Source organism: Sorex fumeus, unplaced genomic scaffold (assembly GCF_029834395.1).
Source record: "Sorex fumeus unplaced genomic scaffold, SorFum_2.1 ptg000241l, whole genome shotgun sequence".
Taxonomy (NCBI): domain Eukaryota; kingdom Metazoa; phylum Chordata; class Mammalia; order Eulipotyphla; family Soricidae; genus Sorex; species Sorex fumeus.
The window spans coordinates 1,819,171-1,845,533 of NW_026606298.1; the positions used below are offsets into that span (position 1 = coordinate 1,819,171).

General features: G+C 45.5%; 1 protein-coding gene across 2 annotated transcripts in view; it reads left to right on the top strand.

Annotated features, from left to right (window-relative positions):
* Nucleotides 1–20,390, top strand: part of LOC130018225 (glutathione S-transferase A4-like) — a 30,133-nt gene extending 9,743 nt beyond the window's left edge. For both annotated transcript variants that reach the window (XM_056108996.1, XM_056108995.1), the window contains exons 2-7: nucleotides 6,275–6,381; nucleotides 7,404–7,455; nucleotides 8,830–8,962; nucleotides 10,430–10,571; nucleotides 16,835–16,966; nucleotides 20,107–20,390. In XM_056108996.1, coding sequence (XP_055964971.1) covers nucleotides 6,295–6,381; nucleotides 7,404–7,455; nucleotides 8,830–8,962; nucleotides 10,430–10,571; nucleotides 16,835–16,966; nucleotides 20,107–20,229 — 669 coding nt within the window. In that variant the 5' untranslated portion in view covers nucleotides 6,275–6,294 and the 3' untranslated portion in view covers nucleotides 20,230–20,390. The remainder of the gene's footprint in view (nucleotides 1–6,274; nucleotides 6,382–7,403; nucleotides 7,456–8,829; nucleotides 8,963–10,429; nucleotides 10,572–16,834; nucleotides 16,967–20,106) is intronic.
* The last annotated feature ends 5,973 nt before the right edge of the window (nucleotides 20,391–26,363 follow it).

Genomic DNA, 26,363 nt, shown 5'->3' on the forward strand with positions numbered 1-26,363 from the left:
CTCTTCCCTTTTAACACTGAAGTACCCCAGAAGGCCCCAAGATGGTAGTAGGGTGATAGGAAGGGACAAGATTCTGTTTCTTCTAATTCGGTTCTGGATTCCAAAGGGTTTTCCTCTGTCTCCTGATGGGCCTTGAGAATGTATAAGGGGAGGGGAGAGAGGAAGTGGAGGGAACTGTGGGAGGCATACCGGCACCCCATAAATGCCAGAAAACGCTTCGGTACATTCATAGATCACTGGAAAACTCCCTCTTTGCTTGTAATCACAAAAGGACGGTAATTAAGCAGCACTTTATTTGACTTTTTAGTTTATTTTATTTATTTAGTTTATTTGACATTGAGTCAAGTGTCTTAGCCCCTATTTGCAAATGTCAACGCATCTGTAAAATGAGCATTTAGGGTCAGGACAGACAAATATTGGGGGAGTTTCATAAGAAGTGATGACTGGTGGTCCGTAGCGTGACCGTTTCTTACCAGCTGGAGAAAAAGTCCCAGAAACAAAGAAGACACTTGTTCCATCCACTCCACTCCGCTTGTCCTGCAAACCAGCAGTGTAAACAAGGCTTTGGGAGGTTTTACTTTTTTCTTTTCTTTTTTATTTACCCTCAGGTAGCAAACATACCGTATAATTCTTTTCGTGGTTGTCCAGTTGATGGGATTTTTTTTCTGTTCCAGTAAAGTATACATTGTTTAGAAATTATTAATGAAAAAAATTTTTTTCCACATAAGAATGGAAGCTTTCTCCTGTGGTTATACTGGTGACGTTCAGCTGGTCAATGAGCTGAGAAGAGTGAGAAGGCGAATCACCGTCACTGTCCTCCCGTTGTTCATCGATTTGCTCGAGCGGGCCCAGTAACGTCTCCATCGTGAGACTTGTTGTGACTGTGTTTGGCATCTCGAATACGTCACGGGGAGCTTGCCAGGCTTTGCCGTGTGGGCGAGATCCTCTCGGTAGCTTGCCAGGCTCTCCGAGAGGGGCAGAGGAATTGAACTCTGGTCGGCCCGTGTTGGCCATGTGCAAGGCAAATGCCTTACCTTCTGTGCTATCGCTCCAGCCCGAGACGGCAAATAAGTATAACTATTTGGCGTGATAGGAATTATATTGGATATAAGTCTAGACAGGTGGGATTTTTTTTCTGCTTTATGGGCCACACCCAGTGATGCTCAGAGGTTCCTCCTGGTTCTGCACTCAGGAATTACTCCTGGCGGTGCTTGGGAACCATGTGGGATGCCGGGGATCAAACCCACGTAGGTCATGTGCAAGGCAAATGCCCTATCCGCTGTACTATCTCTCTGGCCCCCAGGTGAGACTTTTAAGATTATTACTGAACATATTTTGTTTTTTTGACCCTTTGCTACATCTTACTTAATTGGTTCCACAGGTTAGTATTAAAAACCCTGAGATAACGGGTGGAATAACTTAGCATCTGGGAGGTATTTCTTGAAGTACCTTCAATTGATTCTGCCAAGAGGAATCGATTCTCCCAGGCAGGGAGGGGGGTCCAGAAAGGCGTTGGAGAAGACATCACCAGGACCCCGGATTCTGGAGGAGTCCTTCCATTTGGTGGGGATCAAGGCTGACCTGCCACTCACACAGGTCTGTGTGTGACCAGCAAAGCTGGAGATGTCGTCAGTCACAGAGAACGTTTTCTCGGTCCCTTTAAGACAATGAAATTATTGCTGGGTTTTTGTTCGCTTTTCAGGGAGGAGCGTGGCACACCCCAGTCAGTGCTCAGGTTTCCAGAAGCCACTCCGAGTGGAACTCTGCCAACCTGGCTGATAGTTCAGTGCAAGGAGGCACTGAATGTGGCATTGCCCGAGGTGCCAGGGATTCCTCAGTAGTGTCGGAGCCTCCAGTGCCACATCTGTGATGCCTGAGGCCAGCAGGGAGTCAAGTACATGCCAGGGCTTGGGTCAGATGCATGGGTTAGAGACATGCCAGGCACGTGCCCTAACCATTGTGCTACCTACCCCAACACCGAGATCACTGGAAACTCTGACTTATGAATTACATAAGTAATTACATAAGCAATTACATAACTAATTACACGCTCTCTTCTCCTTCCTTCCTCCCTCTATTCCCTCCCTCCCTTCCACTCCTCTCCCTCACAACCTTCCTTCTTTCATCCCTTCCTCCCTCCCCTCTCCTCCTCCCTCTCTCCTTTCCTTCCTTCCTTCCCTCCCTCCTTCCCTCCCTCCCTCCTTCCCTCCCTCCCTTCCTTCCTTCCTTCCTTCCTTCCTTCCTCCCTCCCTCCCTCCCTCCCTCCCTCCCTCCCTTCCTTCCTCCCTCCCTTCCTTCCTTCCTTCCTTCCCTCCCTCCTTCCCTCCCTCCCTTCCTTCCTTCCTTCCTTCCTTCCCTCCTTCCTTCCTTCCTCCCTCCCTATCCTTCCTTCCTTCCTTCCTTCCTTCCTTCCTTCCCTCCTTCCTTCCTTCTTCCCTCCCTATCCTTCCTTCCTTCCTTCCTTCCTTCCTTCCTTCCTTCCTTCCCTCCCTCCTTCCTTCCTCCCTCCCTATCCTTCCTTCCTTCCTTCCTTCCTTCCCTCCCTCCTTCCCTCCCTCCTTCCCTCCCTCCCTCCCTTCCTTCCTTCCTTCCTTCCTTCCCTCCTTCCGTTATCGCTTTCTTTCTTCCTTTTTCATTCTTGAGTCACATCTGACTATACCCACAGGGTTCTCTCCTTGGAGGTGCTCAGGGGACCACATGCAGTTCTGAAGATCAAATTGAGTCAGCCACATATAAGACCTTACACTCTTCTACTATCTCTCTGGCTCAAGACTTGTTTTACGGTTAGCAGTGAGTGCAGTACCTAAATCTTATTTCTCTCACTAAGGATTTGGGTGAGCAATGTGCCTTTTTAATCACCATGTCTCCTGACACGAGATATTTCTTGTGTGTGTGTGTTTTTAAGGATATGGGTAAAGCGTTGTATTTACAAAGAAGCTCCTGATATTTTCCACAGGCAATAGTTTTTAAAAAGTGAATTAAGGCAGGGAAGGGAATGGAAAAGTTTGAAGAATATTCTTTGTATCTGAGAGCAATTTCTGGCAGCACATGGTCCCTGGAGCACTGCTGGATGTGACCTAAGAATCAATTTTTGGAAGTGAATTGAAAGGAGACTATCGTTTTCTTTCTCTTCGTTTATTTTAATTAAATCATCATGAGATACACAATTGTAAAGTTGTTTGTGATTGGGTTTTGGTCAGACAGTGTTCTGACACCCTTCCCCTCACTAGTGTACATTTCTCTGCTTCTTCTGACACTCTCAATCTGCCTCTATGGCAGACACTTTATCTCTCTCTCTCTCTTTCTCTGTCTCTCTTTCTCTTCCTCTCTCTTTCTCTGTCTCTTTCTCTGTCTCTGTCTCTCTCTCCCCCAAAAGGACAGAATCTTAACAGAAATGGAACCCAAGCAGTAAGACCACGACAAGAAAGGAATTCAATTTCTGCAAGAGTTACCAAAAACTGTACAATAAATTGAAAACTCATTGCACGAGTGAAAACAAAATACAACCATGGGGGTGGTGACTTCAAAGCACTTGGGAGGACCAAAGAAATAGTACTGTGGGTAGGGTAGGGTGCTTGCCAAGTTAGATCTTGAGCACCACGTCTGGTCCCCTGAGCACCACCAGGAGTGATCCCTGAGTGCAGAGCCAGGAGTAAGCCCTGAGCACTGCCAGATACGGCTCAAACAAAACAAACAAAAAACCGCCGATGAGATGTTGTGAGCTGGAGTGACGCTGTCATCCTAGGATTGTGAATATTAGCAGCTAAATTCCTCCCATGAAGTGAGCTTTTAATTCGGTGTATTCACCTTCTTCTCCTTCTTTTTTTCTTTTTTGATCACACCCAGAGATGCTCAGGGGTTCCTCCTGGCTCTGCACTCAGGAATTACTCCTGGCGGTGCTCGGGGGACCATATGGGATGCTGGGAATCGAACCGGGGTCGGCCACATGCAAGGCGAACGCCCTCCCCACTGTGCTATCGCTCCAGCCCCAATGTGTTCACCTTCTTGTGAGCCCTGCTGGGCAGGCAGCAAACTTTAGGGCGTTTGGCAGCTTGGGAAGCAGAGGATGCTGGGAGGTGCTGCCTAGGGCAGCTGGGTGCATCTCTCCATCTAGGTGCTGGCTCTGAGGCACCCCCCCGCACCTCCCAACACCCTGGCCTCGTGCTCTGTGCCAGGAGGTGGCATTCTGGTCATTTCCTCAAAGCATGCTTTGTCGCCTTGGTGGTCAGAGGGCTGATGTGAGAAACAAAGAGACAACGATCTTCTAAATCGACATGAAGTGACTGTGCGTTCAAAGCCCTTTGCCTTTCGCTCCGCTCCTTGGCTCCTTTGAAAGCTCCTCTGAGAGCTGCTGACGCCATGAGTAGAGCAACTCAGGGCTCTTGAAACAATGGGGGGACAAGTGCTGTCCAGGTGCACGGTCACTCACCTCTCCTATGAAAGGTAGTGAGTCACCTAGACAAAACGCTTCATTGCAGATGAGGTGGACTGGGCCCTTTTGGGAAATAGACAGCTGTTCTTTGTGACCTGCTCGGGACCAGAATTTTAGTCCTGTTTAGATCTGCCCTTGTGTTTGTCTCCGTACCCAGGACATTTGTGACAGATAGGACAGGCCCTAAACTCACTGAACATTTCCATCCAAATGGCTCTTTGCCATCCTTGGAAAGATTTTCTTTTCTTTTTGGGGTTTGGGCTACAACCTGTGGTGTTCAGGGTTTGTTCCTGGTTCTGCACTCAGGAATTACTGCTAGTGGTGTCTGGGGGACCAGATGGGATGCCAGGGATTGAACACGAGTGGGCCACCTGAAAGGCAACCGTCCTACGTGCCGTACGATAGCTCTAGCTCGGAAAAAAGGTTTTCTTTTGTAAGGTTATTCACGATTCCATCAGACTCCTTGCTCAAAGGAACAGTTTCTCAAATCTATACAACACCTTGATACCTTTATAGGTATAGTTTGTTCATTCTGGTTTTTTTTTTGTTTTTTATCAGTTGTTAAGTAGAGTATATATACCAAACAGCATAAAACTGTTTATGAACTATTTCCCACCAATTCTAAGACTATTGACTAGCCCTGTTTAAGAAAGAAAATATAGAAAATATTTGTTTTTGCCTTATTGGAAAGCCAGGTATGTATGAGCTGGTGGTGATGGGGCAACTGCAGCCTCATGGGAAGGGGGGCGGTACCAGCTCGTCCTTCATGCCCTACCGAGGCTGCGAGTTGCTCCCCACGAGCGGCTCTCCGGCACGACCATAGCACCAGATGCACAGAAACCAATCTCGTAATTATCTGGCTCTTGGCAGAAAGCCCTCCAGACTTACCTAGTAAAATATCAGAAATCCAAAATCGCGCGGCCGCAATACGACATCATATTGTTCTCATAACCAGCTATAAAAAACAAATTATTTCACAATGACTTTTCAGCAGTTCTGATTGCTGGGGGGGAATTCTAAACAATAATGGTGCATCCTTTGTCGAAATAATAAATGTAATCAAAGTAGAGAGAGAGTTAAGTAGAAATCATCTGCCTCACAGGTGTCGGGAGGGGTGGGAGAGAGGGTATATTGGGGTTCTTGGTGGTGAAAAATGAATACTGGTGAAGGGAAGGGTGTTTGATCATTGTATGACCGAGACTTGAACCTGAAAGCTTTGTAACTTTTCCCACAGTGATTCAATAAATAAATAGAAGGTAAAGGTAAAGGTAAAGACCCTCCCGTTGATCGTCGATTTGCTCGAGCGGGCCCAGTAACGTCTCCATTGGAGACTTTGTTGTTACAATAAATAAATATAACAAAAAAATAATAAAATTTAAAAAAAAAAGAAAATATTTGTGCTCGCTTTGGCAGCACATATACTAAAATTATAAACTATTGGACCTGAGAGATAGTACAGCAGGTAAGGTGTGGCCTTACACATGACTAAATCCGGGGTTCAATCCCTGGCACCCCCTGTGATCTCCCGAGCCCCATCAGGAGTGATTCTTGAACACAGAGATAGCAGCTAACCCTGAGCACCAGCAAGTGGGCCCCTTCCAGGAGAAACAAAAAGAATTAGAACCCCTCCCCCGGCCTCTTCCCAGTCGTAACTCCATCCCACTAACCATCCTCTTGCTTCTGTGCTCGCTATTTTTGTGCTTTTCCCAAGGTGTCTCCTTGTCTGTGTGCAGCCCTGAACAATAGTTTCATTACGTCTGTTTAGAATAATAGAAACAACGAAATGTTGCGTGGGAGTTTGTCGGTAAACTTATTTTGTCTTTTTTTTTTTTGTCCCTGCAGAAACCCCTGAGTCTGGAGTCATGGCCGCCAAACCCAAGCTCTACTATTTCGAGGGCAGAGGTCGGATGGAGTCGATCCGCTGGCTACTGGCTGCCGCTGGGGTGGAGGTTGGTTCCTGAGTGGGAAAAGGAAGCTGGGTAGTGTGACTGGGATAGAAATAATCCCCTCCCTTACAGATGGTGCCTTCTAACTGTACTCAATCTTTTTTTTGTCTTTCTTTTTGAATCACACCCAGCAATGCAAAGTGGTTACTCCCGGCTCAAACACTCAGGAATTACTCCTGGTGGTGCTCAGGGGACCATATGGGATGCTGGGAATTGAACCCGGGTCGGTCGTGTGCAAGGCAAATGCCCTATCCGCTCTGCTCTTGCTCCAGCCCCTGTGTGCGGTCTTTATCAACTGCCTTGCTTTATAACATTGTATGACTGAAACCCAATCGTGAACAACTTTGTAACTGCATCTCATGGTGATTCAATAAAAACAAACAAAAACCAACAAAGTAGAACTAGGGAAAAAAATGTCTTCCTTTAAAAATAGTGAAGGGAAAAGGGTGAAACATCCTTCGTTTTGATGGGAGTTAGAGGCTGGAAGCCTTGGGAGCTATTCTGGAAGCGTCACAGGAATTTCAAAGATTACGGTGACTCATCTGATAAAGGGAGACAGATTATGGTGACTCATCTGATAAAGGGAGACGGGAAGTCACAGCCGGATCGTCCTCTCAGGAATCAGCTGCCTTTCTGGGCTCCTGACACCTCTCCCATGGTAACTCAGTCTTATTCGACTTGTGACCGCCAACTGGAATTTTAGACCCAGCAGCAATCTGCTCTCTCCCACACTCCACTCCCAATTCTCTTCTGAAATGTTTGCCCCATGGGGATTTAAAAAAAAACATGTTTTATCGAGATACTGTGATTTACAATGCTGTTAATGGTGGTTTAAGTACATACACATTTTGACACCACACTTGCCACCAAGGTGTGTGTTTCTCTCCACTATGGCAATGGAGGGAAGCAGATAACATTTTTATTCTGGAAGCTGTTGGGCATATCATACTATGACCATCTCCCACCCTCCGCCCTGAAAGTCTGAAAGTTATAATTACAACAATTCCTTTATCTTTTTTATCTAGTTTGAAGAAGAATTTCTTGAAACAAGACAACAGTATGAGAAGTTACTAAAGGGTGAGCCTGATTTAGTCGATATTACCTTATTAGTTAGTGTTGACTCAAGTAAAATACTGTTGCTGCAGCAGTGGAAATTTTAGTTTTCAGTTTAGGGTTAAAATGTAGCATTATGACTTTTCTTTTTCCACTCTGGAGAAGCTCAGGTTCCCTCTCTCTCTCTCTCTCTCTCTCTCCCCTCATATCTCTAAATTTATTTCAATAAAACTACATTGCTTCACCGAAATTCTTTTTTTTTTTTTTTTTTTGCTTTTTGGGTCACACCCAGCGATGCATAGGGGTTCCTCCTGGTTCTGCACTCAGGAATTACTCCTGGCGGTGCTCAGGGGACCATGTGGGGTGCTGGGAATCGAACCCGGGTCAACCGTGTGCAAGGCAAACGTCCTACCCGCTGTGCTATTGCTCCAGCCCTGAGAAATTCTTTTTGATTTAAATAAAGGAGCTTCCTACAGAAAGAAGATAACACAGACTTTCACTTAGCTGTTTCCCCCACCCTAGGCACCCCTGACATGCAAAATTATAGTTTCTGTATTATTTCAGCAGGTGGGCTATTGGCAACAGAGGAGAAAACATATATTTAAACAAATCAAAGGGGGAACAAGCCATTTGTCTTTTGGTGAATATTATATTTGGCCGTTTCTAATATCCTAGTAATCAAAATGCATTTGAACCTGAAGATCTTCATCTGAAGTGGGAGACAGTTTGGATGAAAACATAAAAATCACTTGCAGTGGTACTACATGGAAAGTATCATGCTAAGCGAAACGAGTCAGAAAGAGAGGGACAGACAGAAAGATCGCATTCATCTGGGGAACATAAAGTAACAAAATGGGAGACTAACACCCAAGAATGGCCGAGATGAGTACCACAAATTTTGCTCCATGGCTTGAAGGCCAGACACACATGCTAGGGGAAAAGGCAGCTCAGATAGAGAAGGGAACACCAAATAAAGGTGTTGGGAGGATCCTCCCAGGATGGGAGAAGCATGCTGAAAGTAGACTATAGGCCAAACATGACTGCCACTCGATGCCTCTTTTGCAAACCACAACACCCAAAAGGAGAGAGAGAACAGAGGGGAATGCCCTGCCACAGAGGCAGGGTGGGGTGGGGGGGATGGGGGGTGGGAGGGATACTGGGATCCGTGGTGGTGGGAAATGGGCACTAGTGGAGGGTTGGGTACTTGATCATTGTATAATTGAATTCCAAGCACAGAAATTAGTAAAATTGTAAGTCTACAACTGTACCTCATGGTGTCTCACTAATAAAAATTAAAAATTCAAAAAAAATCACTTGCAAAATTAGATGGTGACCCTCCTGTAGGCTTGGCCCCACCATGGAATAATAGTTTTTAATGGCTTTTTGCTCCAACCACAGATGGAAGCCTGCTTTTTGGTCAAGTGCCTATGGTGGAAATGGATGGGATGATGCTGACGCAGACCAGAGCCATTCTCAGCTACCTTGCGGCCAAGTACAACCTGTATGGCAAGGACCTGAAGGAGAGAGTCAGGTACTAGGGGCTCATGCCTGCCCAGGGAACCCCTCACTTGTGAACTTTTGAAATTACAAGTTAAGTGAAATGATGTGTAGCAAAACCCGATTCACTATAGAAGAGTGAATAGAAACGAAGTTTCCTAGGATTCATATTTCTGATCACAAAAGCATGACCAAATCTCTACATGAGGACCACAAACACTTCCAATGTTAAACAAAAATCTGTACGCTTTCATCCGAGCATGCATTTTCCACCTTACTTATTGTATTTCAGTTCAGAGCCTATGGTCTTTTTATTTTTATTTTTATTTATTTATTTTTTTTTTTTTCTGTTTTGAGTCACAGCTGGCGATACAAGGGGTTACTCCTGGCTGTGCTCAGGGGACCATATGGGATGCTGGGAATCGAACCCGGGTTGGCCGCGTGCAAGGCAAATGCCCTACCCACTGTGCTATCACTCCAGCCCCACCTATGGTCTTATTGCAGCAGCTCAGAGCAAAGGCAGAAACCAACCCTGGACAGAACCCCCTTCCAGAAGACACAGTACAATGGGTACCCAGAGCTAGTACAATGGGTAGAGCAACGACTTTGCATGTGGACAATCTGGGTTCAATTCCGACAACCATTTGCGGTTCCCCGTGCATCTTCAGCAGTGATGGCTGAGCAAAGAGTCAGTAAGACTTGAGCACCACCGGGTGTGGTTCAATGCCCTCTGCAAAGAACCATTTCTAGTATGGTTTCCATTACAGGATGCCTCCCACCCACACTCACTCAGATTGGGGCCACTTCGATACGCCAGTAAACCAAACACTCCTCAGTTTAGGGCAAAGGCAGGAGGAAATCCACAGAGACAATGAGAGGGAAGAACTAAGTCACTGGTGGTAGGAAAAAAATCCTCTCTAAATACATGAAAACAATCTGTGATAATAGCTTCATGCCATCGCAGCAGCTTAGAGCAAAGGCAGCTTAGAGCAAAGGCAGAAACCAACTCTGAACAGAACCCCCTTTTATGTCTTTTATCACATAATAAATGATACTTTTGGTGTCATTTATTGAGACTTTTTTGAGGGTCACACCCAGTGAGGCTCAGGGGTTATTCCTTGCTCTGCACTCAGGAATTCCTTGGGAGAATATGGCTTGGGGGACCATATGGGATGCCGAGGATTGAACCCAGGTCGACCACGTGCAAGGCAAATGCCCTACCCGCTGTGCTATCACTCCGGCCCCTATTTATTGAGATTTTAAAATTATAAAGACTCTAATTGCTTATAGAAGATTTCAACTTAAAGAGGCACGCACTGCTTTATTCAATAGACATGGAGATCACCTGGCTTATGCTGGTTCCTGAGAGTAGGAACTTTTAGGGGGTTGGGTATAATTCAAGTCATTTGCCCCAGTATCTAGTTATACCTCAGCAGGGTTGAATGGGAACGGTCCCATCCCTGGACGTTGCTCTCTAAGAAGTCACATGGTGCTTTGTCAGGATTGACATGTACACTGATGGGACCCTGGACCTCATGTTCATGATCGCAGTGGCCGCGTTTAAGCCCCCGGAGGAGAAGAAAGAGAGCCTGGCTCAAGTAGTGAATAAAGCGAAGACCCGATATTTCCCCGTGTTTGAAAAGGTAGGCTACAAAAATCTCGCACTTACATTTGGGGGATGGGGTGGGGTGGGGGGGTGGCAGGGGTGAAGCGTGCTTATAAGAATATTTAGAGAAGCCTCCATTATCAGCTAGGGAAGAAGCGGTGATAGCAGTAAATAAATAAATAAATAAATAAAATAGCACTAAATAGCTAGGATACTAGTAGTCTTGGGGATACAGGATTTAGACTTCAGTGTGTAAACTCACACAAAAGGGGGCACGGCACTCACAGCGGCGGTGGCTCTATCTCTCCCGCCGCCCGCGTTCGGTAGTCTCACCCTTCTCCCATCCCGGAGAGGTCGATGGCAATGGTCAGGCGGAGGAAGGAACAAGGGCCAGGCTGGTAGGTATTAGTCATAGTTTATTCTGATTCTCTCCTCATCTCTCCTTCTGTCTCTGCCCCCATGCTACTTCATTCTCCTTCTCCATCCCCCTTCATCCTCCTCTTCCTTCTGATCCTCTCTGAACTCTCTTCTTCCTTCTGCCCCTGTCTCACTCCTACAGTACAGTTAAATCCTCTCTCCATGAGGAATTGGGGGAACAAATACACATAGGTGCAGTCACAATCAATAGGGGTGGAGATCAACAGGGGTAGAAATCTTAGCCTCAGGGAAGACCGCTCCTAGGACAGATCCTTCCTCAGCAGGAGGACCCACCCTAGAGCAGAATCCCATGGGCGTGCCTCTCCTCTCCTTGTCCGACAAGCATAAGAATATAATATAAATCATTTTGTATGGATACAGTAAGAAATATCTTAAACTTATAGATTTGCTCTCCTAGGGCCATCTCGATCTCAGACTACGGTGCTCAGGCCAGATAGTCTTTCCTACCCCTAGCAGGATCCTAGTCTTGTCGTTACCTTTGGATCATGACAGCATTTGTTTATGATCAAACTCTTAACTTATAGTTAAGAATCGTGGCACTTTGGCCTGGCCCATTTCGCTGCCAGGGTAGCTCACCGCTTGCCCTGGGTCCATTCAGTCCCTCGTCGGGACCCTGCTTTTGGGGTGTTAGGAACTAAGGGCAACTGAGGCTTAAGTCGAGAAAGCAGATGCCCGGGAGTGAATAATATTCAAGGCCAATCAAATCCTAAGTTACAAAGCATAATGTTAACGGTCTTCCTGTATCTATACAAAAGGATATTACTTTAAGGTAAACTGTTCATAAGGCATAAGGAGAGGAGAAAGGCAATATTTCACTCATACATGGAAAATCGTAGATTTCTGGGAAACTGATCTTACAAATTAACAAAGTCTGATTAAGGGGAAAGCTGATTAACTGGGTGGGAAGGAGAGCATAGGGAAGACTGTTTACAGATAAACACAATGGAAGTGGAAGTGCTTCAGGAGCACTGTGATGGGTGTAACCAGATTAAACACAATGGAAGTGGAAGTGCTTCAGGAGCACTGTGATGAGTGTAACCAGATTGATGGGTGTAACCAGATAAACCTAAGCTTCTTGAAGGACAAAGCAATGGGCTACCATATGGGATGCTGGGAATCGAACTCCGGGCTAGCTTCGTGCAAGGCAAACGCCCTACCCACTATGCTATTCCTCCAGTTAAGTGGAGTCAGTCAACTTAGGCAGAGCAATCAACCTGGCTGAAGTGAGAACACAAACAAAAAACAAACATTGCCCTCCCGTTGTTCATTGATTTGCTCGAGCGGGCCCAGTTACGTCTTCATTGTGAGACTTCTTGTTACTGTGTTTGGCATATTGAATGCGTCACGGGGAGCTTGCCAGGCTCTCTGAGAGGGGCGGAGGAATTGAACCCGGCTTGGCTGGGCTGGCTACGAGAAAGGCAAACGCCCTACTGCTGTGCACAGACTTAATTAAAGTACTTAATGTGGTTGAAAATTCATTTTCCTAGACATGATGAATAAATGGCTGGCAATTTTTTTTAAAACTAATACACTGATTTCTGCTTATCTTATTCCTTTATTGGAATTAATTCATTGCATATTTACTCCATTCTGACATTGTGCTCGAGCGGGTCCAGTAACGTCTCCATTGGAGACTTTGTTGTTACTGTGTCTGGCATATCGAATACGTCACGGGGAGCTTGCCAGGCTCTGCCGTGCGGGCGAGATACTCTCGGTAGCTTGCCGGGCTCTCCAAGAGGGGCAGAGGAATCGAACTCGGGTCGGACATGTTGGCTGCGTGCAAGGCAAATGCCCTACCGCTGTGCTATCGCTCCAGCCCTATTACTATGGAATAGAAATTAGTAAAAGATATCATTGCTGCACTCAAGAAAAAAGAAAAAGTGAATGAACAAAATGTAAGTGAAGAACAAATGTTGCAGTTTCCAGCAGAGCAGAAAGCTTTTGCACTTCTGAACGTCTTGGTTATCTATAAACATTAGGGCCTCGCTAAATAAATATTGGTAGGGCTGGAACAATAGCACAGCGGGAAGGGTGTTTGCCTTGCACGCGTCCAACGCTGGTTCGATTCCCAGCATCCCATATGGTCCCCTGAGCACCGCCAGGTGTAATTCCTGAGCGCAGAGCCAGAAGTAACCCCTGTGCATTGCCGGGTGTGACCCAAAAAGCAAAAAAAAATACAAATAAATAAATAAATAAATATTGGTAAATGGAAAAAAAAAAGAATATTTAGAGAAGCAATATCTGAAAAAAAAAAAAAACAGAAGCCTTGTTGAGGCCAGAGCACTGATGCAGCAGGTAAGGTGCCTGCCTTGCATGCCACCGAGGCAGGTTCAACTCCGGGAACCACATAGGGCCCCTGAACCCTGCCAGGAATCCCTGAACACAGAGCCCGGAGCACAGCCAGGTGTGGTCCCTCCCGTAACAAATAAACAACAAAAAAAAACAAACAAATGGGGGAAGAAAACAACAGAAATTATGTTAGAACTTTGCTGCCTTTGAACCGAAAGATTCCAGAACAAATGGAGTGGAAACGTGAAACTTTCACCAGATGGTCATTGGAACGAAAGAGGTGCAATGGAAGGAGAACACAAGCCCGTTATCACTTTTTTTTTTTTGCTTTGCTTTTTGGGTCACACCTGGCGATGCTCAGGGGTTACTCCTGGCTCTGCACTCAGGAATTATTCCTGGCAGTGTTTGGGGGACCATATGGGATGCTGGGGATCGAACCCCAGTCTCTGCGTGCAAGGTAAAGACCTTCCCGACCCGCTGTACTGTTGCTCCGGCCCTGCCCATTCTCACTTTTAAAATAAGCCAGCGAGCTCCGAGGGCTGAGTGTATGCACTGCGCGCAGGATGCCTGAGTTCAACCTCCAGTACCACAAGGTGCCTTGACCTCTGAGCACCGAGCCTATAGGAGTCCCTGAGCGCTGTTGGGTGAGGTGCAAAAATGCAAAAATAAAAAAAAAGCCATCTGTCTAAAACATCACCACCTCAAATTCAGTATTTCTTTGTTTTTACTATTGTAGATTAAAGGTCAAAGGAGTAGCCCCTGAGCTAAACCTTAGATAATCTAACCATTAGATAGTGGTTTTGAAAATCCTATATATATGTGTGATGTGTGTGTGTGTGTGTGTGTGCATCTATATGCATATATGTGTGTATAAAAATAGGCCAATCATGCCTCAATTAAAGAACACAGTCTTTTAAAGTTACAACTTTTCTGGGGCTGGAGCTATAATACAGTGGGGAGGGGGTTTGCCTTGTGCCCAGCCCACCTGGGTTCAATCCCCGGCATCCCATATGGTCCCCAAGCACCACCAGGAGTGATTCCTGAGCACAGAGCTAGGAGTGGCCCCTGAGCATTATTGGATGTGGCCCCAAAACTAAAAAAAAAAAATTTACCACTTGTTTGAAGTCGTTTTGGAGAAAAGAGCAGTTACAAAATTAAGCACTCTTTTTCAGTACATTTGATAAATTTTCAAACCTAGGAGTAAAATCATGCAACATAGTAAGAAAGTCTTTGTACCACGAGTAGGGTCCTCTAAACAAATATTTTCAGGGAAAAATAGGTCTGGTATTTTGCTTGAGTTTTAGGTTTGGGACAGAATGATTTGTTATTAGCTAAGTTATAATTTAGCATTCTGCCCATTACAGAGCAGTACACAAATAAGTTCCTATTTGGGAAACATGTAATTCTGGCAAGGGCAAGGCGGAAACACCTTTCATTAAAAAGAGAAATATGACTACTTGCACTATGTTAAGTGTGCTCTATGCCACTCTAGATTTTGAAATCTCAGTATTAATCCTATTCTTCCCAAGACACTTCACATACCTTGTTTAAGTCAGAATCAAAATGAAGTTCACTTATTCAACTACATTTCTCACACTTGGAAGTACTCAGGGCTTACTCTACACCCAGAGATCACTTTTGGTGGGGTTCAGAGGACCTCACAGGGTGCTGGGAATTGAACCCAGGTCAGACTGTACTGAAAAATAAGAAATTGCAATTAAGAAACTGTATATAATGAGAATTGTGAAACTGTAATGAGAACAAAGCCTGGCAAGCTCCCCGTGACGTATTCGATATGCCAAACACAGTAACAACAAGTCTCACAATGGAGACGTTACTGGGCCCGCTCGAGCAAATCGATGAACAACGGGAGGGCAGTGCAGTGCAGTGCAGTAATGAGAACGAAGACACTGAAACCAACCCCAAGGTCAGCCAAAGAAGGGAGGAAGAGGAGAGTTTTTTTGTTTTGTTTTTTTAAATTTTTATTAGTGAGACACCATGAGGTACAGTTGTAGACCTACAAATTTTTGTGCTTGGGTTTCAGTTATACAATGATCGAGTACCCATCCCTCCACCAGTGCCCATCCTCCACCACCACGGGTCCCAGCATCCCCCCAACCCCCATCCCCCCGTCCCACCCTGCCTCTGTGGCAGGGCATTCCCTTTTGCTCTCTCTCTCCTTTTGGGTGCTGTGGTTTGCCAAGGAGGCATTGAGTGGCAATCATGTTCAGTCTAGAGTCTACTTTCAGCATGCTTCTCCCGGTTTTCTTTTTTCTCTTTTTTGCTTTGTATTACCCTAATCAGGTAGGATAAAGACCCACCAGATGAACTGGAGAGCAAGAGGCCTGCCAGGGAGTGCTTGGAAGGCCACACATGAAAGTCACAGCAAATGGGCAAGAGACACTGACACAGACGTTTCTTTGGGGTGGGGTCACCTGCTTTGGGATTTTTTCTTTCGCATTAAAACAAATTTATACTGACGGCTGAAGTCACCTTTGGACTATAACCAACTTCCTTTCCTCTTTTCCAGAGGCAATAGCTGCCAGGAATTTGAAGCAAAGTCTGTTTTTAAAAACAGAGACCTCATTTTGTGTTGTTTAAAAAGTTTTAACTGAAGTAGATCTTGGAACATTTTTATGTGCGCAGTACCATCCTATTTATCTATTCTACACCTTGCATTTAAAATCAACTTGACATTCTAAAATTATTCTTACATACATTTTATTATCATTAATACGTTTATTTTAGTTTTTTTGCTCTTACTGCTTTTCATTTGCAAACACGCTTTTCTTTCTTTTCAGATCCCCAATTCCTTTTCTGTGTCCTGTTAGATTAATCAGTTATCTTTATTTCTAATTTTTCTCAGAATCATTTGGAAGATTCACACTTTTAATTAATCACTGTGCTTCTCTCAATAACTTGAGAGTTTGAGAACCCTTCTAATTTTTTCCTCATTTTTTACATGTTGAGTGATATTTATTTATTTATTTTTGTTTTGGGCCACACCCAGTGATGCTCAGGGGTTACTCCTGGCTCTAAACTCAGGAATCACAAAATCACTCCTGGTGGGGCAGGGGTCACTTATATGGGGTTCCAGCGATTGAACTTGGGTTGACTGAGTGCAAGACAAGCTCCCTTCCTTATGGAGAAAACCCTTATTTTGCTACTTGAAGCTGCATTTGAGGAATTTTTTTTTAACTCACTGGGCAGTAGTTTTACTTTCACAGGATAGTAAGAAAGTTCAAGGCTGAGTTTCTGACATCTCTTGGTGGTTTCTACTTGGGGTCTAGGAGCTAGCATCTGGCTAATTTTTTGTCCTCCTCTGCTGGTGGGAACCAGTGTTAAGGTCACCACAGGAGTGACAGTTGAGCACCTCACACCCAGAATGTCTTGGTGATCACTGACAATTTTCCAAAGATTGTGCCAATTGAACAGAAATGAATGAGAGTAATTTTTTTCCTATCCTTGCCAGTATTGTTGAATATTATCAAGGAGAAGATTCCATGATTGTGTAAGTATCTAATCAGGTGGATAGTCATTAATTTGATTTTGAAAATTATTTTCTTTCAATAGATCTTGAAAGATCACGGAGAGGATTTTCTCGTCGGCAACAAATTCAGCTGGGCAGACGTACAGTTGTTTGAAGCTATATTGATGCTGGAAGAACTCGATGCTGCTGTCCTTTCTGATTTTCCTCTTCTACAGGTAATGTATTAACATCCATGCAAAGTCCAGGAATAAATCAATAGACACACAGACTGAAACAAAATATGCTTCCAGCTCAAGCTCAAAAGAAATTTAACAAGACTGTTTTATTCCTCTTGATTGTTTTCTGCCATTCACATTTTCAGGAGTGTTAGGAAATATATGTTAAAAAGGGGAAAAAGTAGATCATTTTTAAGGACACAATAGGAGGTTGCTCAGTGGTTGAATTCATGCTTTGCATTCCTAAGGCCCTGGGCCTTGCACCACGAATCAAAATAAAAAACACATCATTGGCTTTCACTTCTCCTTCTCCAGCCCCTTATAATTAAATCAAAACAAACCAGGCCAACCAAGCTCTTCTTTTCCTGGAAACGTGGAGGAAAGCTTAAACAAGTCTTTGGTTATTTTGATTTCTCACATAAACATGGAATGCTTACCTTTTTTGTTTTTGTTTTATTTTTAAGTGTTCTGAGTCTCTTTTCTGATGACAGAGGGCTGAGCGGACTGGGGAATTTCTATCCCAAGCTTCAGATACAGCTCTGTCCTCTAGCGTTTCCCAGGTGCTGGGCTCTCCACAAGGGCCCCTGAGTGCTCAGAGTCCTCCCTAGATGGTGCTGCCCTCACGGACACTGTCCTGGTCTCACCTGCCTCTTTCAGTTCTTCAGGAACTTTTTTGCCTCATAGGCATCTGTATGTTTTTGTAGCTTAAAAATAGATTGGTTAAATTTTTAAAAAGAAAGATAATAAGGTGGAGTTCATGCCCAGTTGCCCAGTTGATCAGCTTAATCAATGACTGAATAAATAACAATATCCCTACATTAAATTTTAAAGAATAGATGATTGGTTTCTTTGTCTGCCCTCCCCTCTCCTCCCCTCCCCTCCCCTCTCCCCTCCCCTCCCCTCCCCTCCCCTTCCCTTCCCTTCTCTTCCCTTCCCTTCCCTCCCCATTCCCTTCCCTTCCCTCCCCATTCCCTTCCCTTCCCTCCTCCTCTCTCTCTCTCTCTCTCTCCCCCCCCCATCCCCTCTACCTCCCCCAGTTCCTGCTCCCCCTGCTCAGGGCTTACTCCTGACTCTGTGCTCAGGGATCATCTTAGCAGAGCTTGGGGGACCACATGTGGTCCGGGAGATTGACTCTGGGTCAACAGCATATAGGACAAGTGCCTTACCAAGTACCAAGTACTGTCTCTCCAACACCTGAGATTGTTTCCTTATGACAAAAGGAATGGAAGTTTTGGTAGCTGCATTAGACTGTTGCAACAATGAAGGAAAAAAAAAATAACCACGTAGATGCAATAGGATGGATTTTTTGGCATTTTGTTTTCTATTTTTTCCCCAAGTTACAATTATACTCAATTTTTGAAAAATTTGTTTTTGTTTCTTTTTGGTTATCGTTTGGCCACAACAGTGGTGCTCAGGCCTAACTTCTTTCTGGCTCTGTGCTCTGGAACTACTCCTGACAGGCTCAGGGGACTATACAGGGTGTTAGGTATTGAACCTGGCTCGGTCACGTGCAAGGCTAATGTTCTACCCGCTGTACTTTTGTTCTGGGCCCTCAGTATTGTTTTCTGGCCTACTTTTCACATTTTTAACTAATGACCATAAATGTACTTATCAACAAATATTATTCTGCAGTGTCATTTTATTTTCATTGAGTAGTTGAATCACTGCCAATACTGGGTTGGAGCCATAGCACAGCGGGTAGGGCCTTTGCCTGGAATGAGGCTGACCTGGGTTCGATTCCTCCGTCCCTCTCGGAGAGCCTGGCAAGCTACCGAGAGTATCCCGCATGCATGGCAAAGCCTGGCAAGCTCCCCATGGCGTATTTGATATGCCAAAAACAGTAACAACAAGTCTCACAATGGAGACATTACTGGTGTACGCTTGAGCAAATTGATGAACAATGGGAGAACAGTGCTTCACTGTATCACTGTCATCCTGTTGATTGTCAAATTACTTGAGCGGGTGCCAGAAACATCTCTATTCCTCCAAGCCCTGAGATTTTAGCAGCCCCTTTTTATTTATCTTTTCCCAATGATTGGAGGCTCTTTCAGGGTCAGGGAAATGAGACCTGCTGTCGTTACTGTATTTGGCATATCAAATACGCCACAGGGAGCTTGCCAGGCTCTGCCCATGTGGGCAGGATACTCTTGGTGGCTTACTGGACTCTCCGAGAGGCATATATTTATATATTTTTCTCTATGATTTGTTGCCTACTGTCTGAACCCCATCAGATATGGTGTAGTAAGGTAAAGGTAAAGGCCCTCCCGTTGATCGTCGATTTGCTCGAGCGGGCCCAGTAACGTCTCCATTAGAGACTTTGTTGTTACTGTGTCTGGCATATGGAATATGGTGTAGTAATTGTGGAAAATGGGTAGGAAGTGTCTTATAATGTGTCACACATCCGGAAAGCGGCCTGGAGCATGGCAGTGATTGGGCAGTGGAGGTCGGCTGCCAGGCTGGGTCCCTTGGGGTGGGGAGGGCCCTCACCCATCCCACAGCCTGGCACAGAGTCCGGTGGCATGGTTCTTGGAGCCCCATTTTATACTCCCTTCTGGGAGGAGCATCCTGAGTTCTGGAGGGTGGCCGATGAGGAGATTATCCTGTGCCGGCAGGGTGTGGCTTATGGGTGTGATCCCTGAGTCACCAGAGACTGGGTTGTTATATAATATATAATAATTATATATAATAATTATATATAATAAGATACCTTTATTATTCACATATAATGGATTTCTAGAACAGGAATTGATAGATCAAAGGCTATGCACCTTTTAGCGTCTTTGCTATTGCGTTTCTAATTATAACAGAGTTTTCTGGTTGTTGGATTGTTGTTAAGGTTTTGCTTAGATGAAGGCCAGAGAAAGTTTCGCACATGCAAGGCAATTGCTCTTCTGTGGACCTACATTCCCAGCTCCTTAAGGTGTTTTAAGTAAGATTTCTTCATGCTTCTGAAACATGCCAGCAATTGTGTAAGTTTTCCCTAAAACATTTAATAAACACGTATGGAGGAATCAGCTCAGATTCAACATATGGAACTCCATAAGTGCACAGTCTAAGCACCATTTTCTGGCAACTGGTTTTGATTTTTCTTAAAGGTTTTGACTGCAATTAAGAGCCCTGTTTTCTGTTCCTTGTTTCAGAAATTTAAAACCAGAGTCAGTAACATGCCTAACATTAAGAAGTTCCTGCAGCCTGGGAGTCAGAGGAAGCCGCCCCCAGACAGCCGCTATGTGTCGGTGGTGAGGGAAGTCCTGCAGTTCTAAGGCTGCTGGTCCGAGCATGGCAAAGAGGAGCCCCTGGTCACCTCACCAATATGCGTCATCATCTGAGCAGTGTAGATTGTAGAAGTGAAGTGTTTGCTAAAAAATGCCCCATAGCACCATCAGCAGCAACCGCCAATTAAATGCAATATAAAAAACCGTCTGTTGTGAGCAATTGTTTCTGTGTTGACTTGGTTGGGGGACCACACCTGGCAGTGTTCAGGACTTATTCCTGGCCCAGAGCTCTGGGGTCACTCCTGATGTGATGGGCTCTGGGGACATGTTGGGTATTGAACCAGGAAGGCTGCATGCAAGCCCAGAGCCTTACCTCTGTACTATCTCTCAGACCTTGAACAACTAACTGTCTTGGGATGTTTGTTTCAGAAGTTTAAAACCAGAATGGGTAACATCCCTAACATTAAGAAGGTCCTGCAAAGGGAGTTCAGATAGAGAAGGGAGCACCAAATAAAGGGTGTTGGAGGGATCCTTCCAGGATGGGAGAAGCATGCTGAAAGTAGACTATAGACCGAACATGATTGCCACTCAATGTGTATTTTGCAAACCACAGCACCCAAAAGGAGAGAGAGAACAAAAGGGAGTGCCCTGCCACAGAGGCAGGGTGGGATGGGGGGGATGGGGGGTGGGAGGGATACTGGGATCCTTGGTGGTGGAAAATGGGCACTGGTGGAGGGATGGGTGTTTGATCATTGTACAATTGAAACCCAAGCACAAAAATTTGTAAGTCTACAACTGTACCTCATGGTGTTTCACTAAGGTAAGGTAAAGGTAAAGGCCCTCCCGTTGTTCGTCGATTTGCTCGAGCGGGCCCAGTAATGTCTCCATTGGAGACTTTGCTGTTACTGTGTCTGGCATATCGAATACTCTCGGTAGCTTGCCGGGCTCTCCGAGAGGGGCGGAGGAATCGAACTCGGGTCGGCCATGTTGGCCGCTTGTAAGGCAAACGTCCTACCGCTGTGCTATCGCTCCAACCCCCTGTGCTATCGCTCCAACCCCAGGTGTTTCACTAATAAAAATTTTTTTAAAAGTTCCTGCAGCCTAGGAGTACCTCAGAGGAAGAGCATTTGCCTTATAGATGTGAGGCTATAGGTTTGATTACCAGCTCCACCCTGAAATACAAGATAACTTCTAAGCTAGCCAGGTCATTTCTTTTTTGTAACTTTTGAAAGCTTACATGGGCTCTGAGAATGTCCGGAATTTTTTCAAGGTCATCCCCTTAAAGCATTTGCTATGTCCCATGTGACAGCTGTGGGGTGAGTCCAGAGACACATGTTCTGCCTCTTGTGCTCTCTTTCAGGCTCCTGAACAATTGTCTTAAGTGTGACAATTGTGGGTCCTGGTCACAACTTCTATAAAAATCAATGTTCTGTGTAAATACATGACGATCAGATCTCTTTTGGGTAGTGGCTGACATTGGGCACTATTCTTGCTTGTGGGCTGGAGCGATAGCACAGCGGGTAGGGCATCTGCCTTACACGCAGCCAACATGGCCGACCCGAGTTCGATTCCTCCGCCCCTCTTGGAGAGCCCGGCAAGCTACCGAGAGTATTCGATATGCCAGACACAGTAACAACAAAGTCTCCAATGGAGACGTTACTGGGCCCGCTCGAGCAAATCGATGATCAACGGGAGGGCCTTTACTTTTACTTTACTTTTATTCTTGCTTGTATGAAGATCACGACCAATGGGGAAGAATTGGGGGGCATGATCTCTCCACATTAATAAATCCTCAGGGGACAGAGACTAGTCAGGAAATACCATTTCTGACTCTGAAATAGAACTTGGACAATTAAACAACCCTGTTCCACTTTAACACCACCTTCAAGACTGACTTTTGCTTTGCCAAACAACTCCAAGTTACATTGTGGTTAAGATATAACCAATGATGGTGGGAGGGAAACTGTGTGTGTGTTGGGGGGGGGGGGAGGGACACGTTGGTGGCATTGGTGGTGGAAAATGGAAAATGGTGGCGGGATGGGTGTTTTTGGATGACTAAAACTCAATCATGAAAGCTTTGTAATTGTATGTCACGGTAATTCAATAAATTAAAAAAAAAAAAGGTATAACCAGTGAAGGGGCCAGGGAGATTGTACAGCAGGTAAGTTACTTGCCTGGCACAAAACTAACCCTGGTTCAACCCAATGACACCCCATGCAGTCTCAGTGTCCACCAGGAATGACCCTTGAGTGCAGAGTCAGAAGGATAGGTGCTGAGCACAGCCTGGTATGGCCCTAAGCCAAAACGAAAACAAAAAAGATATAACCAAGGAAGCAGGGCAGGAACACAGCACAGGTGATGAGGTGTAGTAAGTCAAGCAAGGTCCTGTCTGATCCCTCCTGACACTGGTAAGGCCCTAGCAGCAAAGCACCCTTTGTCCCTAGTAGAGCTAACTTTGTCCCTAGTAGAGCTAACTGGCTCAACCAGGTTTCCTGAGTGCCACTTGGAAAGTGCCCCAATGTAATACTTTTTTTTTTAGCTTTTTGGGTCACAACTGGCAATGCACGGGGGTCACTCCTGGCTTTGCACTCAAGAATTACTCCTGGCAGTGCTCCGGAAACCATATAGGATGCTGGGAATCGAACCCGGGTCAACTGCGTGCAAAGCAAACGCCCTCTACCTGTTGTGTTATCACTCCAGCCCCTGTAATACATTTTTAAAAAATGAATATTTATGCAAATTTACTCAAAGATTTTCTTAGTTTTTATTTTAAAAAAAAGTTACTGTATTTGGACCACATCAGGAGGTTCTGAGCTCAGGGATCATTTCTGGTGGTGCTCAGGGGACCACATGCAGTGCCAGGTATCAAAATGCCATTGGCTACGTACAAGGCAGGTGCCTAAACCCCAAGGCTATCCCTTAGCTGCCCCAATTTTTTTTTCTTTTTTTTTTTTAATTTTTTCCCTTTATTTTATTTTATTTTTTTTACAGTTGTAGATTTACAATTTTTTGTGCTTGGGTTTCAATTATACAATGATCAGATACCCATCCCTCCACCAGTGCCCATTTTCCACCACCATGGATAATTTCCCTCCCACCCCCATCCCCCCATCCCCCCTGTCTCTGTAGCTGCCCCAATTTTTTTGGTTTGAGTTTTGGGCCACTGCCAGGTGCTCTGGGTTCCATTGGGTGCTGGAGATTGGCCCCAGGCCCCCACATGTGAATGAAGCCTATGCTCCAGCCCTTAGAGTTATCTTCCAGGCTCTTTGACAAACCTCTTTTTAGGGATGACCATGGAAGGATGACACAGCTAGAAGCTACTAGACAGGCAGTGCGGAGTCTGGACTCCCTAGGGAGAGGAAAGGAGCGACTGAGCAGGAGGTACGAGGCTCCGCTGTTGGAAAGAGAAGCCTCTTCCTTTCACCAGCTGCTGAGCCTGCTCCATTTTAGCTGACCCATCCTACATTTTTTTTTTCGCTTTTTGGGTCACATCCGGCGATGCACAGGGGCTACTCCTGGCTCTGCGCTCAGGAATGACCCCTGGCGGTGCTCAGGGGACCATATGGGATGCTGGGAATTGAACCTGGGTCGGCCGCGTGCAAGGCAAACGCCCTCCCCGCTGTGCTATTGCTCCAGCCCCCCATCCTACATTTTTAACATTCCTGCAAATTCCTGGGCGTCCTGAGAGTGGGGAAGTTTGTCAACTCTTGGAATCCCAGGCCTTGGAATCCCAGGGTCTTAAGAAATAACAGGCAATATCTGAGCAGATGGTGAAATAAATAACCCTGACAGACAGCCAAAATATACAGGATGTTGATCTTGTTTTAGCAGCACAAAAGATTCTAAATTAGTCAGAAAGCTCTAGAAAACAAATAGGAATCCCCACATTTTTTTAAGCCAATCTCACTTGTTGTGAAATACAAAGAACCCAATTTTTACCTAAAAGGACCTACACAAAAACCATTTTAGTTTTAAAAACAAAAAAAAAACTTGAAGTACAAAATGAGTTTATTTGAAATGTTATTTTTTGTATTGGTTTTTGTTTTTGTTTTTGTTTGCTTTTTTGGGTCATGCCCAGCAACGCGCAGGGGTTACTCCTGGCTCTGCATTCAGGAGTTACTCCTGGCGGTCCTCAGGGGACTCTATGGGATGCTGGGAATTGAACCCGGGTCGGACGTGTGCAAGGCAAACGCTCTACCCACTGTGCTCTCTCTCCAGCCCCTTGTATTGGTTTTTAAAATTGATATTTGTGATGTACAATATTGTTAACGCTGGTTTCCCTTGCACATAATTCCAACACTACACCCATCACCAATGTACCCACCTCCCTCTCCAAGAGTCCCAAAGCCCCCACCCCCCTTTCTCCCCCTTCCGCCTCCCAACTCAATTGTGTACTGAACTCAGTTTTCCCCTGTGTGGCCTTTCTCTGGCCCTTTGGTGCTTTGTGAGGCCAGACTTTAGGATTTGGTCCAACCCAGCTAGAGAATTAGTGGTGAGTGAGTCACCCAGCTCATGGCACCCCAAGGAAGCCAGTGCCAAGTCCCACATGATGAATAAGATGGGGAGAGAGACTTCTTCCTCAGGGAAACTCAGGTGTGATCACCACGGAAGCTGAGGTCTGAACTTACAGGAACTGATGGTTTCCTTCATTCCAGTCCCTTTTGTCATCAGTGTCACTCTGTCCGGGGGGCTCACTCCTACTTGTTACAGGACAAGAACCAGAGTCTCAGGGCCAGCTGGGCAATATGAGGAGGTTTGGAAAGGGAAGACTGTGTGTCTAACTAGCAAGGTAGGTGATCACCCCCTGTCATATCCCTGGGCCTCCGGAGAGATTGTTTTTCCTTGACTTGGCTTGGGGGCTCTGTGTTCAGGGATCTTTCTTCTTTTCTTTTTTTTTTTCTTTTTGGGTCACACCCAGCAATGCACAGGGGTTACTCCTGGCTCTACACTCAGGAATTATCCCTGGCAGTGCTCAGGGGACCATATGGGATGCTGGGAATCAAACCCAGGTCGACCGCATGCAAGGCAAATGCCCTCCCCACTGTACTATTGCTCCAGCCCCTCAGGGATCTCTTTTGTTAGTGCTCAGGGACTATACGCATTTCTGGGGATTGATCTGGTCTCAACTGTGTGCAAAGCAGGCACATGACTTTCTCCAGCCCTGAAATGATTTCTTTTTTAAATGTTTCCAAAATGTAAACTGATTTCTTTTTTTTGTGTGTGTTCATGGAAATTAAATCTTGTGTTCATGGAAATTAATTCAAGCAGGTGAGAAAAATACACAGTGAAATTCAATCCTCCCTTTCCCAGATTATTTTTTTTCCAAACCGCCACTTCCTGGGTCCTGGGGCCTTGCCCTCCTTTGCATGGTTGAGTTGCCACAGTGAGTCAGTCTTACGTGGGATCTACTTCGTTGGTTTTCAAAACAAGCTCTAGGGCCTGATGGCCTGCTAGCAAATTCTCGGGGTATCCTCAAACACACCTGCCCCCAGACAGCGATAACGATCTCACACAATATTCCTTGCTGAATATTTCCTTAGCATGCCTTGCTTTCCGTCCACTGTCTCTGTACCATCTTTCTTCCCTATTGGGCTGGCTGGCTCAACACCGACTTGTTACCTAAATACATAGAGGTGACTGGGGGCCCACAGTTAGCCGCAGAGAGAGACCCCAACAACAGCCAAGCCCCCTTCTCATCAACAATCTTACCAAGCTGGGCAGACGAGGGCGACCAGCCAACATCATCGCATGGAAGCAGAGGTCCGGAAATTTCCGCAGAGCTTGGCATGGAGCCCTGTATGAGCCCGGGTGTTCCATTTTTGTGTTCATCACTCCAGCAAGTCAGAATTTCTTTTCTTTGTAACTCCCCTAGGTGGAACGCCCCTGGGCTGGAGCGATAGCACAGAGGTAGGGCGTTTGCCTTGTATGCAGTCTGCCCGGCCGAGCCGGGTTCAACTCCTCCGCTCCTCTCGGAGAGACCGGCAAGCAACCCAGAGTATCTCGCCCTCATGTGGAAAGCTACCTGTTACGTATTTGATATGCCAAAAACATATATATATGTATATATATATTCGATATGACAAAAACAGTAACAATAAGTCTCAAAACGAAGACGTTACTGGGCCCGCTCGAGCAAATCGATGAACAATGAGAGGACAGTGTTTGTTTTGTAACTCCCCTGT